The sequence below is a fragment of the Morone saxatilis genome, unplaced genomic scaffold (assembly GCF_004916995.1).
Source record: "Morone saxatilis isolate NCDOM2014 unplaced genomic scaffold, NCSU_SB_2.0 Contig7, whole genome shotgun sequence".
NCBI classification, from domain to species: domain Eukaryota; kingdom Metazoa; phylum Chordata; class Actinopteri; family Moronidae; genus Morone; species Morone saxatilis.
Window position 1 is genome coordinate 21,705,706 of NW_023340246.1, and position 14,871 is coordinate 21,720,576.

The following is a 14,871-nucleotide window of genomic DNA, read 5'->3' on the forward strand; positions in this document are numbered from 1 at the left end:
CAGTCCGACTGCTTTTCTGCCGACGGTCGGCCGTCGGGTTGGTGTGCGGAGGCCTTAAGACGTGTTTCCACAGAAGCTACAGGAACTAGAGAGGGTAAAGGGGATATGACGCCTTGTCACCTTGATTAAGATTACAGGTTCCTCAGGGTTTGCACATAGTTGGTACACAACTCAACACAATATATAACATAGGTATGTCAGACTCTAAATGACGTCACCGGAGCAAGATGGCGGCTGTATCCAGGATATTTTGGCTTCATCTTTGTACAGTGGGAGGAAGTGGAGACATTGTCCATCTTTATCCACAGTCTATTGTGGGGTGAATGAATGAGAAGCAGGACTGAGACCTTCCTCTGAATGAACACATCGTAGTTTGAGGTGTGGCTGCGTCTCTACCTGAAGAGAAAACACTGTCTTCCGTCAGTGTCTCCCACTGAAGCTTTCAGGCTTGTGTAACAAGTTTCTGAGCTTTGACCTCATCCTCTCCGGGGGCCGCTTTATGGAGCTCTGCCTTTTGAATGCTGTTCAGTTAAATCCGCATTCAGAGGCTGTAAAAAGCAGCTCCACTTACACACAACATCAGCTTGTTTCCATATTACTGTGGAGTGCTCCACGTGAAAGCCGTTTTCTTGGAAATACATAAAAATCTGTTATAAAATGGGAGCTTAAAATGTAAGAATATCACCTTTTAATCTGCTGAAACATTTCTTGAGAATTTATTTGTGGCATTTGAAAGTCAACATGAATCCTTCTGTTTCACTCTCTAAATGTCAAGCTGCATTACTGTGAGCAGAATAACTGGATCAGCTCCTCCTCTCTGTTTGACAGCGACAGAGCAAAATATACAATCAGTATCCAGTCTGCCTGCTTGTGTGAAACCTCCACTGATTCCATATTTCCCTCATTAGCGTGCAGCGTGCGGGCCAGGTCCATCTGCCTCCCATTAACAGTGGCAGCCAGAGAGGCTCGACTCTCACACAGCCTCAACTTACGCAGCCCATGTGAAAGCCTCTATAAAAAGTTTCCCGTTGTTACCTTTGTGTCATGGAAAGTTGTCGTTTGAAGAAGTTCATACCAGGATGGGTTTTTTTCTTGTTTCCCTGAGCAAGCATGACACCTACTGGTAGAGATGGGAACAGCAGAGGAATCAGTGTGTCCATCAGAGGGTAAAAACAGGAATTATTGGTCAGTTTTTAAATAAAAACTGTGACTAGGACATGCTAGGATATTATTAGCAGTTAGACAGTGAACTGACCTGGCCTGTGAGCTTGAGTCACTTATATAAAATGTAAACATCCAATTTCTCTTGAAATATTGTGTTAATAATAATAATAATAACCAGACTTAAAGACAACTTCTTCCCACAGGCTGTGAGACTTTTTAGAGTTAAGTTCTTCCTCAACAGTTCATCAGTTCAGATCATACAAATTAACAATGATTTTTATGACTCGTTAATCATTTTTTATTTTTTTAGCATGAAGGGAACAATATCTTATTATTATTATTATTATTATTATTATTATTATTATTATATTATACAACCTTGTGTTGTAAATGACAATACGATTACATTGAATCCTTGTAATAATAATAATAATAATAATAATAATAATAATAATTATAATTATAATAATACACTTTCTTCATATAGTACCTTTAGAACTACCGTTACAAAGTGCTTTACAGTAAAACAACGTTTTTTAAACTAAACGAGAGTAAAATCAGCTAAAAGCCATACAAACTGAACACAATACAAAACACAAAGAAGAGATTAAAGACAGTGACATCAAATGTCTAAAAGGGATTTTGTTGATTTAATTTAAGTTTTTAAAGTACATTTTAGTGTATCATTAAAATATATTACATAGAATTATTAACTATAATACCATTTCCTCATTCCCACAACTACCCCAAGCCTTTTTAGTACTATAAATTACATATTATTACTGATATGACACATATTATACATATTTGTGTGTGTATATAGAACTGTAGTTACTGCTACTTTTATGCATTGTGCCATATTTTATCTTATACTTTAAGTTTTAGTTTTATTCTATGTAAACATTTTAATATTTGTATGTATACAGGAGGTATTAGGCAGGAAACAGAACAAATATATATTATATTATATATATTATATATTATATATATTTTGCAAGTTCTGTTGCTCAGGTGTTAATATGTGGCCAGACCTTTATGAAAACAATCTCATGTAGACAGTTTACTTCTAAGCTCTTAATCTGAGTTTTTGTGTCACTTAAGGAAGGAATTCATCTATGAGGGGTTTTCAAAGTCTGACACTGTACTTGAATTATGGGAACTACAGTCCCCCAAAAAAGCATGTTTTTGCCCATAATTCAAAGGCTTTGGGGATGTAAACAGGAAGTACAATGTTTCCATGAAGTCAATTAGTTAGCTGTGATCTTCAACTTGAACCCCGACTATGTTCATATTTTGGCAAATTGGCAGCATTAAAAGTATGCCGAATAAGCTATTAGCACTTCCTGTGATCTTACTGAATTACATTGATACTGACGAAAACTTAATAAATCATAATTCTTAGGCAAGTTCTGTCTTTTCTCTCTGGTTTTTAACAGATTTATTAGCGTTGACATCGGAGAAAATGACAACCTCTGGAAATGAAGGTCACACTGAATCTAAAGATCTTGTCGGAGTGTTAAGATTTGAGTTATGACTTGTAGAGGAAGTACAGATTTTGGAAATGTCAAAATGGTCAAATTTCATTTTTAAAAAAAGCGTCCCATGTTAAAATAAGTGAATAAAATACAGAAAGCCTGCTACAGTATATAAAGGTGATTTAACTCGCCCTCTGGCGGCCATATTGCTGTCAGATTTGTAACTGCGTTCCATTTCAACTGGGAAGTAAAAATGTCCGAGTTCCCAATTGGAAATCTTAACTGGAACGCTCACTGGATTCGGTTTTCCAACTCGGAAAGTTGGGAGAACCTCACCAACCCCGACCTCACAGTCCAAGATGGCTGCTCTCTTTTGTCTCTATGAACCAAAACCCAGTATTTTATACCTTTTATATATATGGGTCCTTAATATTTTAATAAATATTATTTCACAGTAAATATTCGTTAACAAGAACAAGAGTCTACAGCCATGCTAGCTCCTCTGTGAGGCTAGACAGCTGCTTTAAGCTAAATGCTTGTGTCGGCATGCTAACATGCTGATGCTAAACAGGAAGTGTATAATGTTCCCCATCTTACTTTATCATTTCAGCATGCGAACATTTGCTAGATAGCACAAAACACAAAATACAGCTGAGGCTTCATTTTGCAGTTACAATACAGTATTGGACAAATTAAAAATTTGACCTGATGTTGGCGCGATGAAAAGCAGAGGATCGCCAAACTTATTATCCTGATGGAGGCATGGATATTTGTTCTAGCTTTCATGGCAATCCATTAGATAGTTGTTGAGATATTCCAGTCTGGACCAAAGTGGCAGACTGACCGACTAAAAATACCTTAGCTGCAGATTTTGTAATATGAAGGGATGAATTAGTGAGTTGATTGATTGAGGCTCTGGTAATTAAGGAATTTTCTAATGCATGTAGAGCAGAATTATTAATGTCCATTAAATGACGCCTGACTGATTACCTCAAATAACACTCAATTTTTCACAATTTATTCACTTAAAGGAGCTTTGCTTGCATCCTAACAGCCTAAAAGCCCTTCACACTCTCACAGGTGTTTCCATTTATTCTGATTAGACCCACTACTGAAGTATCAATGACAGTAATAAAGTTTCAAAGTGAAAACACCTGTGTATGTAAATCATGAGTGTGTAGGAGGTTTTTAAAGTGGTTCCAGGCTCTACATTTTATATTAAAAAATAAACTATTAACTCCCTTGCTTCACATAGGTTTTGACATGAATTAAGGAGAGATTAATGTAAATCTTGTATGAAAGATTCGTGCAATTCGTTAAAAAAAGTGTTTTTTTTACCGACTTCCAGCTGACATCATGCTTGACTGAGTACTGTGAGAATGTGTCTAAAAACCCCTTAAAAAGCTGTAAAACTACAATCAAACATTGTAAAAAAGTTAGGCCATAAGGTGTTTAAGTTTAACACCCTTCTGAACAAAAACTCTTGCAGTTTTATGTCGTGATCCATGAATGTATAAGAATGTGAATTTAAAAAGCTGCAGGATGACCAAAACTAAGAGGTCTTTTAATGAAGTAAAAATGATTCAGTGCTCCATTTATGGGAGTGGGATTTGGCTTCACCTTGTGACCTAACCCCTAAATCCCACCGAGTACGGCTTTATGACGTTGTGTCTGTGTTCAAATCCGTTTCAGAAGCGGAGCATCTTCAGACTGCGTTGTCTGCCTGATATTGTTTGCCTACATCTTTAAATTTGTTGCTATGCTTCTGGCAGAACTTCAAGCATTGTCTAGAACGGCCTCGATCAGCTTCGAGCACCGTAACGGAGCCGGACTATGTCTCAGCTGTGCCCGTTAATTTGGGGGTAAGGTTGCCATGAACTGCCATTGAGACAGAATGAACCTGCACAGGAGAGATTACGCAACATTATTACAGTAGATGGAGAGAAAAGACAAAGCGCGCAGGACAAACTAAACACAAGATGCAGTTGCAGCTGAAAAAACCACCAACACAGAGATGCTAAAATCACTTTTCACACATTCTCCTGTGATTGGGGAGTTAAACTCCTCAGAGGAAGATGTGAGTTTCTGCTTTTGAGAGCATTGTCAGTCTTATCCAGTAGAAACAACCTTTCTGCTCTGGCCTTGGCTGCTGATTGAACCCAGATGGTGGCGGCTGCACGTTCTAATGACTCATCTCCTTTGTCCAAAAGGGCTCTCTTGAAATATGGTAGCGCCAGCACTGTAATTGTGACATTCTTGCATTGTTTGATGTCCATGAGAATGAGCGGAGCGGTCTGCAGCGCATGTGTTGACTGAATGGAGCGTACATGTGGTCCAGCTCAGCTCGCTGACAGATGATGCATTGGAGGGCTGGTGTTTGGAGTTAGGAGCTCTGTGGAGGAAATATTTTGCCTCTGCGGTCGTGTTTATATTCTGACAGGGTCTGATACACTGTCAGGCCTGAGTGATGAACCGGCGGGTCCAGCATGGTGGCTTTGATCCGTGTTCGCTGTGGGATCTGCTCCGTCCAAAACAATCCAAACTCGCCTCTTTCTTGCTGAGAAAGTGAGAGTTTCACACTTTGGTTTTTCTAGCTTGGCAAGCTACACAGAGGAGGTTTTTGTTTCTGACTTTAGGGCACAAATTCTATGAAGGGGAAGGAGTTTTAATGATCACAGGCACATACAGGGAATGTGACTGAGCGGGTTGTTGCATCAACATCATAACTGATTATTCTCAGCTGTGCCAGTGACAATGTTGGTCGGTCAGACTGAAATATCTCAACAATTATTGGATGGATTGTCATGCAATTTTGTACAGGCATTCATGGTCCAAAGCAGAAAAATCCTTATGTCTTTGGTGAATGCCTGACTTTTCCTCTAGCGCCACCAGCAGGTTCATATTTGTGGTTTTGAGTCACATATCTTGACAACTTGAAACTGGATTGTCCCGGTCAAAGACCTCCGGACGAACACAAAGACAGAGAATACAGCACAACCTTAACTGAAAAACACTTAAATGCCAAATTTCAAATGACACTAAATTTATGACACACCATTTTTTGGTCATCATGCAGTAACACTAGGACGGCATTGAAGTCGCATTGATTGAGTATCTCAAGTTGTGAATTTGTTGCGCAATTTAATGAGAAACATTGTCTTGTGCAGAATCTTAGTTGTTCCTTGTCTGTGGCAAGGAAGGCGACTACAGCAATCCAATTTTTTTACAGAGGTTTTAGGGCGGTCGAATGTTTATTGTAGTAATCTGTTAATCATTTAGTCTATAAAATGTCCAAAAACAGTTCCCATAGCTCGTGGTGATGGTCTTTGCATTCATTAGAATGAGCTTTTGATGTAGCCTAAAACAAGTATTTCTGCACCCTAGTGGTCATATATGCCTTCAAGCAGCTTTAAAACAACCTGGAAGCATCTCATTTCCAAACAAGAATAAACCACAATTCAGATATTTCCAACTTGTTCCCTTTCCCGATGCATCTTTAAGCCCTACACTACGTTTCCACACTACTGTACCTTCTACAGATCCTGAACTGATGCACTCACACGGCTCATGCTGACCCTGAGGAAAGGTGACCCACAGGGCATTGTGCACCACGAGCGGAGGTCAGCTGTAAGGAGGCAGAACGTCTGAGGCCATAAAAAGCCAGAGGACAGATAAACACTGATGCTATCGATCCCACCTGCTTCTCACGTACACATGTGGGTCAAATATTCTCAGCTCCGCTCGCTGTTTCTCACCAAAGTTCAAGCTGTCCATCATCGCTGGGTCTTTGAAGTTGTGGTGCTGCGTCGTTAATGTTTATGCCTCCATCACTTTGATTGTCGCAGGGATTTATCGTGCTATCATACCATTAGGCTGCATACCTGCGTTATTATGCAGAGTTATGGGAGGTGTTGAAGGACTGCTCATGCTCCTGCTTGTGTGTCACGGCAAGTCTGTTTAAAGTGACTTAGATGTCCACCGAGTAAATCTTTCATATTGATCGACTTGGCCGTTATTCTAATGAGGGCAGGACAAGCTACGAGACTGCTACTGTCCTCCCCCACAGCTGGTCCTCCACCTGGGGGTCGGGACCTTTTCAGGGATCACAGAGAGACTTAAAGGGGGGTTACAGGATGAATTCAAGAGACATTTACAAGAAATGTGTGTCCATCTCCAAAATATAAAACGCACATTTGGCAGCAATCTGTGCTGTATTTACTTATAATGTCCTACAACTTGATCAAGTAAAGTTATAACAAAATCAGATTTTTAATAACATTTTAATCAATGCAACGTGGCAGAAAAAAGACAAATGTTCCCATGATCCATTATAAGAAAAGCCTTGGCCTAGACTTCAATCATTTGATAAAAATAAGAAATTTAATTTACAAACATGACGCAGTGCATGATTTAACAACATATGAGAAAAATATTTAGTGGCTGTGTTTACAGGCACAGTGAATAATGCTAGCTTTATGGAATTAAATGCAGGCATCAAGATGGGTTTATTTATCATATATTTTTTACATATAAGTATGTATATAAATATAACATGTGATTTTAGAACAGCAAGTTAATGACTGGACTAAACTGTTAAGCTGGTTGGAATAAAAAAGAAGCTCTTCAAATGAAAATTTGTTCGCAAACTGAAAAAGATTTGTTATGGTCTGAACCGGTCCCAAGATGTCCAACGTGTTGATTCATAGTGGGTTTAGCACTACGAGAGACACTTTAACAGTGTACAATTCATCTAAGTTTAATGTTAAGGTTATATATGCAAATTAAAACAATATAGCAGCAAGCAACTATTCTCTTTATAAAGATACAGAGTCACATGGTGTCTCTCTCCCTTCTGCTGTGTTGGTATCGCAGCCTCTCCTGTGGTTTGTTTCCATAGGGCGGGGTCTGCTCCGCACTGAAAATGCTGTCTTTATCATCTACGGCGGTGAATTAGGATTTATTTTCCACCAACCAGAGTTGGTGATTGTTGGGAAACGACTAACAAAGGATGGTTTGGATGATTTATTTTGTTTCTGTCCACTCTGAATGAAGTTATGATGATACACAAGGTAAAATACCGTTTTTTATATGGAGCCTGGTGGCGAGTAATAGCAATGTTACGGCTGTTTATGGTTAAACTAAAGGTCTATCTCTGTAGGGACACTGAGAATAACAATCTGAGTCGGACAGTGACATTTCAACGGGTCAATTTTACCCCAAGGATTAGCTAACGTTACGTAGCAGCCTGTTTCTGTGAATTAAGGATTTATTTGACCAAACCAGAGTTGGTTATTGTCGGAAAGATTGTGAAATGACTAATAAATACAGTTGGTCAGTTTTATTTGGTTTCTGTCCATTCTCTTTCTGTCCAAGTGTGTTTTACGATTATCTGCTAGATAAAATGATTCAAGTGAATTATATATAATGTTTTAACTTAAAAAAAAAAACACTTATTGGAGTTATGAGCCACTAACTTTTGCAGCTCTCAAAACCAATCTGCTCATTAGTTATAAGACCAAAACTTCATTTACAGCAGTTTCTCTCCTGAATCGTCGTTTTTTTCTAAGGCACTAAACTTACTAAATAAAATGATGTTTCTACGATAACCAATGCATGTAAACACAGAGCTCAACTAGCAATAGTTGAATCTTATTATTTACACACTGAAGATGATGAAGATGATGAGGAGCAGAGCAGGTGTTAAACTGGTCAGCAGGAGGTTTTGGCTGCAGTGTGACGCAGTGTTGAGCTCATAGTAGATGTTTTCTGAGCACTGATCGTGGTCGTCGCCACAAAAGGAGCCGGCAGACATGTCGTTCCTCCAGTCTGAATTATACATCCTCACTGTCCTGCGTCCTGGAAGAGCGGGTGAGAGGTCAAAGTTTCAAAAACTGGCCTACCTACATTTGACGTTTCTGAATGCAGGATCTTTACTTGTTTAAGGGAGTATTAATACTTTTACTTAAGTAAAAGTCCATAACTGCTGTGTTTGCTGTGATTGTGTAGCTTGTCACCTGTGTTCTGCTGGGCTACAGTTAGCTTAGCAATAGAAATACACCTCTCACTACAGAAAACGAATGGTAATACTCAGGGTACTGGCACCTTTTTTGGTCCAATTCAGGCACTAATTCAGCAAACCTGAACCCTAATTTGTTTGCTGTGCTTTATTTAAGGATCCAGAGTCTACACAAGATATTTTATTTAGAAATTTACCAGGCTCTCTATGCTGTTTCTCCTGGTGGTAGTAGGCAATAAGGACTTGTGGACAAAAATCATAAGTGCCCATGCTCAGTATGTAGTTGAGCTGAGTCAGTGTTGATTCACAGTGGGTTTAGCACTACGATAGACCATTTAACACTACACAATTTGTTTAACTTTAATGTTAAAGGTTATATATAAAAAGTTTAAGATGTTAAAGTCTTACTTGGTTCATAATAATCATAGATGACAACACTTGCTTCCTGGACCTTGGCGACCATGAACTCCACGACCAGAGGAATCATTAGACACTTCTCCTCTGTCGTCACCTATAAACACATTTTACCTGTTGGTTTTCACTTCACACAGAGCAACAGCAGTCAGACAGCAGTCAGACAGCAGTCAGGCAGCAGTCAGGCAGCAGTCACACAGCAGTCAGGCAGCAGTCAGTGTGTCTATGATTCAGTGTGCTGCAGTAAAGCTTACAGAGTCCAGGTACAGAATGACTTTCCCCGGCGGCGTCTCCACTTTCTTTACGACCTCATCGGTCTGGATACCGCCCGGGAGCAGGCTGAAGCCGCTCAGCAGGCCGACCTCCATAATGGCCATGCCAGTCGCATTCAGACCCAGAAACTCTGAAAGACTGCAGGGGGCGACACAACGACGGGAGGGTGTTAGAAAATTGTCGTAAATACAGTGGGACACTTCACGTACAGTGAACAGAAAATACAGATGTAAAAAATATTAACCAAACAACATCTTAAATAATGTTAATTAATTAAATTATTTGTATTATATTTACATACATACAAACTTTATTTGTATAGCATTTTTTAAATATTAATTTAGATATTTAATTATTTGTATTTTATTTATATGCGTACAAACACATTTTTAAATACTTACTTTCCTACTTTGCAAACTTTTGTATAACACATTAAAACAAAACAATATATATTTTAATAAACACAATTTGCATTAGGCATTATAGCTTCATATTAAAAATATTTGTATTTTTATTTGTTTATGTTTTTACTCAGTTTTTAATTTTATGTAGAATCCAGTTGATAATAGAGTGCTCATAAATTAAAAATAAAATATATTAAAAGTAACAAAAAATAAGTTTTCTTTCTTTATTTATTAACCGTTATTACTACAAATAAGTAAAACAAATATAAATACTAAATTTAGATAATACATTTTTCTTTTTAATAAATTTTAAACTTATATACAAATATACCAGCAGATTCATTTTAAAGATTAAATACATTATATTTTTTAACAATTCTTTCATATTAGCATATTAATTATAATATAGCATAATACATGTGAACAGAAATGTACAAACCACCTGTTTTGAACTCTGTCATGTTTCAGTTATGTTTCTCTGCAACACTGCTCTCAGATTCACATCTGGTATTTTTATTGTTTATCTCCTGGACTTTACTGATTATGTTTTATTGTTTGTAAACAGGCGCAGTGAAAGTTTGACAGGCGTCGTACACGTGCTGCTGATGGTTGCATTGCTGACACGGTTGCATCAGGCTGACGTGATGTGAACTAACAGGGCCGACTGTCACAGATCCAGCCCGCTCACCTGCTGCAGATGTACAGATGTGCCGAGTTTACTTCCTCGTCAAACAGCTCCACATACAGATGAAACGCCTCGCCTTCGCCTGCGTCTCGTCTCCTCCTCATCAGCTCCTCGTTCCTGACGTTGTAAAACACGTTCAGCTGAGGGAGGAGAAGAGAAGGAAAATCACCGTTATCATGTTGACGTGAGGGAGCACTACACAACTGATCACAGACCAGGTGATTACAACATTATTCCACTTGGAGAAATCCAAGACTGGATTTAGGTATAGAAATATTGTTTTTACTGCATTTCACTCTTGTGGTTGTTGATTTCAGTGGATTTTAATTGTTCTTTCTCTCTTTGTAAGTCTTGGTTTCTGGAACCTGGAGCACTTTTTTATCATGTTGCATCATGTGTGACTATTGTTTGAGTTATTTGTTAAATATTCTGTCAAGAGGAATGTCTCGAGTTTTACTACAAACTAAATCAGGACGTGTGGGAACCCTCATATTGTAGCCGACAACAGTTCCACACAGTAGTTGGAACATTTCAGTCGAGGTACCTGAAAGAGGGCGAGTCCGCGACCTTCTGCAGTCACACTGAGTCTCAGCTCCTCCTCTGGTGCAATCTGAAATGTAACAAGATGAAACAAATTTAAGCTCTGAGTTTTTGCATTCTACCTGCAGCAGGTGAGCCGGGTCACTACCATAAACTTCACTGATATAGTATGTTTAGAGACAGCACAAGACTAGGTGAGCCCAGAAGGGAAGCTGTAACTTAGCAAGAGGAAAGTGCAGTAAGTGGCGTTAACTGACAGTAAATGATATGTTGAAAGTTCACTAACGGATTAAAACATTGCTTGACTGTTGGAATGACATTTCTTTAAACTTTACACCGGCTAATCCAAAAATAGGAAAATAAGTGGAATGTGGGTGGAGCAGAGGCGGGCTGTGGGCCCCTTACTTATGAATAACTTTAAGTCTTAATGTCATTTAAACTGGTGAGTTTAAGTGAGTGTTTTTTGTACCAAGCTTTCCACTGCAGAAAGGAATTTAAATAGGATAATGCAAAAAATGTCCACCTGCAGGAGATCTGAACAGATTCAGCTCCACTGCTGATCAGGCTCAGCTAATTCATAACAATGTCCTTTGATACTGGGACTACAAATGTTTCACCTCTCTGTGGTTGTCAACAGTTTCTGATCATCAACAGATGCTGAATCATAACGGCGCACTGTTCCAGGTCAGCTGTCGGTTCTGCGTACCTGCTGGCTCTGGTGAAGCAGGTAGTTGTCCCGGGTGATGTCGAAGGAGGCGGCGTTGGTCGCAGCGTCGGTCTGCACTCTGATGGTGAGGGAAACGTCGTTAGACCCGGCGAGCGCTGCGAACGTGGACAAGGCCTGCAGAGCCACGACTGTGTCCTGAGAGCAAACAAGAGTCAGTCAGTGTACGGCTGATGCTTTGATACTCAGTGCTGACTTCCTGTTTACAGCTGCGTATGTGAGAGCTGTTCTGTGAGTGTGTGCATCTGTTCTTGGAGACAAACACAGTCATATTTGGCTGACTAAGCGTGAGAACATTATTATTCAGATTTTTTTGTTTCCTTGTCATGCATGTTTGTGCATGCGAGTGTCCTTGCGTGCTAACAGGTTAATTCCACTTCAGTCACCACATGCCCAGACGGCCACAGCCTCCCCCGCCCCTTCCTGCTCGAGTGACACAGACAGGAATTTCTCCTTTCACATGAACCCAGGTTGACCAGTTAACAAAAGCCTTAAATATTTTAAAGGTTGTTGTTCGTAGTCCGCCATGTAGAACTGCGACATTCAGATTCATTGCCGCTTTTTTTGTTATCAATTAACAGTTTAACTGTTTAAATATACATCATATAAATCATGAAATTAATAGCATAAATGTGCGACGACTAGCCGATTATTGGCTTTAACGACTACTAGTAGACGAGGAAAATCTTTAGTTGGGGCCAGTCCTACTTTGACATACCATTGTATACATACTGTTACAGAGTCTTACAGACAGGAAGATTGGGTAAGGGCTTCTGCAATGGGTGCTGCATCACCTGGCTGTCCTGGTTCGAATACTTTTCAGTTTTTTAAAAGAAGGGAGGAAGTTAAAAGATGGTTGAGGGTGTTTTCCATAGTCTAATGGTTTAGATTTCAGCAAGAGATGGTAGCTCCTTATCAATTATTAAGCTTTAAATGGATAGCTTTATTGTGCAAACATATAGAATGGAGACTGTTGTCACATAATCCCTTTGTAGGTCTATGAGAAATGTACATATTATTGAAGTTTTCTGAGAATATTTTGATTTATTTCTGTTTTTGAATGCATGTATCTGACCTGAGTACTTCCGAATCCCCCCTTGTGGTTCCGCTGTTGGCTGAGCCACTTCATGATGCTGAGGCCATCGGTGAAGAGACCCAGTCTGTGCTGAGAGAGCAGAAGGTAGGACATCATCTCGATGTCTGCGGAGCGAGGCTGCCACGACGACGACACGCTGCGGTCTGGGGAGGACCACATCGGCACGCCATCTACTCACAGAGGAGAGTCAGAGAGTCATTGAAGAAATATGATTTATCTGGTTTATTATAAAGCACGGCTGAGTTGAACCTGTACCTTTAATCTCAGCTCGTCCAATCAGCTCACTGAGCGCCATGTTAGCGCTGGAGCTGTCTGCCAGAGCCAGAGCGTAGGTGAGCAGGCTCAGGCTGTAGTTACTGGAGACGCCCAGAGCCAGGCGGGTCTCCAGGAACATCAGGGACGCAGACACCTGGCTTCCATACTGAGCCTGTCAGACAGGGAACAGGGCAGCAGCACGTAAGAGGTCACTTCAGCTCAATGGCATTTATGAGATCAGATCATAAAGACACAGCGCGAGGATGAGGCAACCTCTTTGTTTCATCCCATCTGTTTGTCCAGCTTTCACTCCTTGTGTTTTTACAGAGCACTCATTAAGATCAAACTTTATTGATCCCTGTGGGGAAAACATATCTACCAAATTAAGAGCCAAAATCAGTCCTTGCATGTGGTTGGAGAGTGTAAAAGTAATTTGTCTTCTGTCACTCCTCATGCAAAACCCATCTGTCCTATAGCTGCAGTGCATTCTGGGTGAAACTGGCCTCAGAGTCTCCTCTGAGATAGTAACTGTGACAGGATACATACACAGCAGGACATTTAACAGTAAAAATCAACTTGTTAGTGCACTCTGGTGGACAAACTCTGAAATACAGACACTGTAAAATATATATATATATATATTAATAAAATGACAAAAATGGCCTGAATTTACATGTCTAATGTAAAATAACTTGAAATATCTGTACCTATAAATAATCATAGTTAAAATAGATTTGCAAATCTATCATTTTTAGCAGATATTTACTGTTTATTTAATAGATTAAACCGTTTAACTTTAAGTTAAATACCGTTACATTTCTAAAATTATGACCATCTTTCCTTTGATGGCGGCGCTATTGTGCAGAATGATCTTTCATCTATACATCTTAAAGTGACCGTATTCACTCTCATTCATGGTTTTATGGTTTTAGTTTTCCTTGTGTGCATTAGTCACAAATGGTTATCCGCTATTATCAAAAGCACTTTGAATTGCACTCCCCTGTCTGACAGGTGTGACATTAATAAAGTTTGATTGATTTATTGACTCCTACCTTGATGTCGTTGTCTTCCAGCAGGGCGATGAGGACATAGGCTGTGAGGGAGACGGGCCCGTCCAGGCCTCCTTGGAGCTCGGTGTGAATGACCCGGCCGGGCTCCTCGAATCTCCCATCAGCCCCCTGCTGGGCTCCTAACCAGGCCGCCACCATGCTCAGCACATGGGCGTCGATGCTGATGTACGGCCGCGCCTGCAGGAAACACCTCAGCACGAAAGCAGAGAGCCTGCAGAGGTGGAGTTCATTTTACCACTTTTATCATGTTCCTGAGGTTTCTGTCCACATTACAAGCTGCTACATGACGTACCAGGTGCTTCCAGAGGAGTCCTGGTCCCCGAAGGCACTGAAGGAGCCGTCTCCTCTCTGGTAGGACAGCTCTCGCTCATAACCTGATGAGAAAGTCACCAGAGATTTAAAATAGCCCCAAAAATAAATCCAATCCTAAATAAGATTATTTAACTCTGTAGAAGTAAAGCAGTAAAGCAAGTTGTGTAATAGAATAAAGCATCTTACATTCAAGTAGAAATACACACATTTCAGAGTGTTACACCACGGACCACCAATTTGAGAGGATTTTGTCTTCAGCAATCCCCTCTGAGTATTCTTATTTGATTTTTAGGTTTGAAGAGTCTTTATAGTCAATTAATGACCAAAGAAGAATCACTATAAACTACAATCAATAAAAATGGCTAATCCAGTGTGTTGCCTTGTTGTTCTTCCAACAAGGCAACACACTGGTCAACAAGTGCTCAACAAGTGTCTGCGGGGGG

At 39.8% G+C, this 14,871-nt stretch overlaps 1 protein-coding gene across 1 annotated transcript in view; it reads right to left on the reverse strand.

Annotated features, from left to right (window-relative positions):
• Window positions 1–8,295: 8,295 nt before the first annotated feature.
• cd109 (CD109 molecule) overlaps window positions 8,296–14,871 on the reverse strand; it is a 31,621-nt gene continuing 25,045 nt past the window's right edge. Inside the window, exons 27-36 of the mRNA XM_035679198.1 lie at window positions 14,409–14,490; window positions 14,099–14,327; window positions 13,047–13,218; window positions 12,771–12,961; window positions 11,678–11,833; window positions 10,976–11,041; window positions 10,435–10,571; window positions 9,324–9,480; window positions 9,064–9,166; window positions 8,296–8,495 (exon numbers count right to left, since the gene is read on the reverse strand). Coding sequence (XP_035535091.1) covers window positions 8,296–8,495; window positions 9,064–9,166; window positions 9,324–9,480; window positions 10,435–10,571; window positions 10,976–11,041; window positions 11,678–11,833; window positions 12,771–12,961; window positions 13,047–13,218; window positions 14,099–14,327; window positions 14,409–14,490 — 1,493 coding nt within the window. The remainder of the gene's footprint in view (window positions 8,496–9,063; window positions 9,167–9,323; window positions 9,481–10,434; window positions 10,572–10,975; window positions 11,042–11,677; window positions 11,834–12,770; window positions 12,962–13,046; window positions 13,219–14,098; window positions 14,328–14,408; window positions 14,491–14,871) is intronic.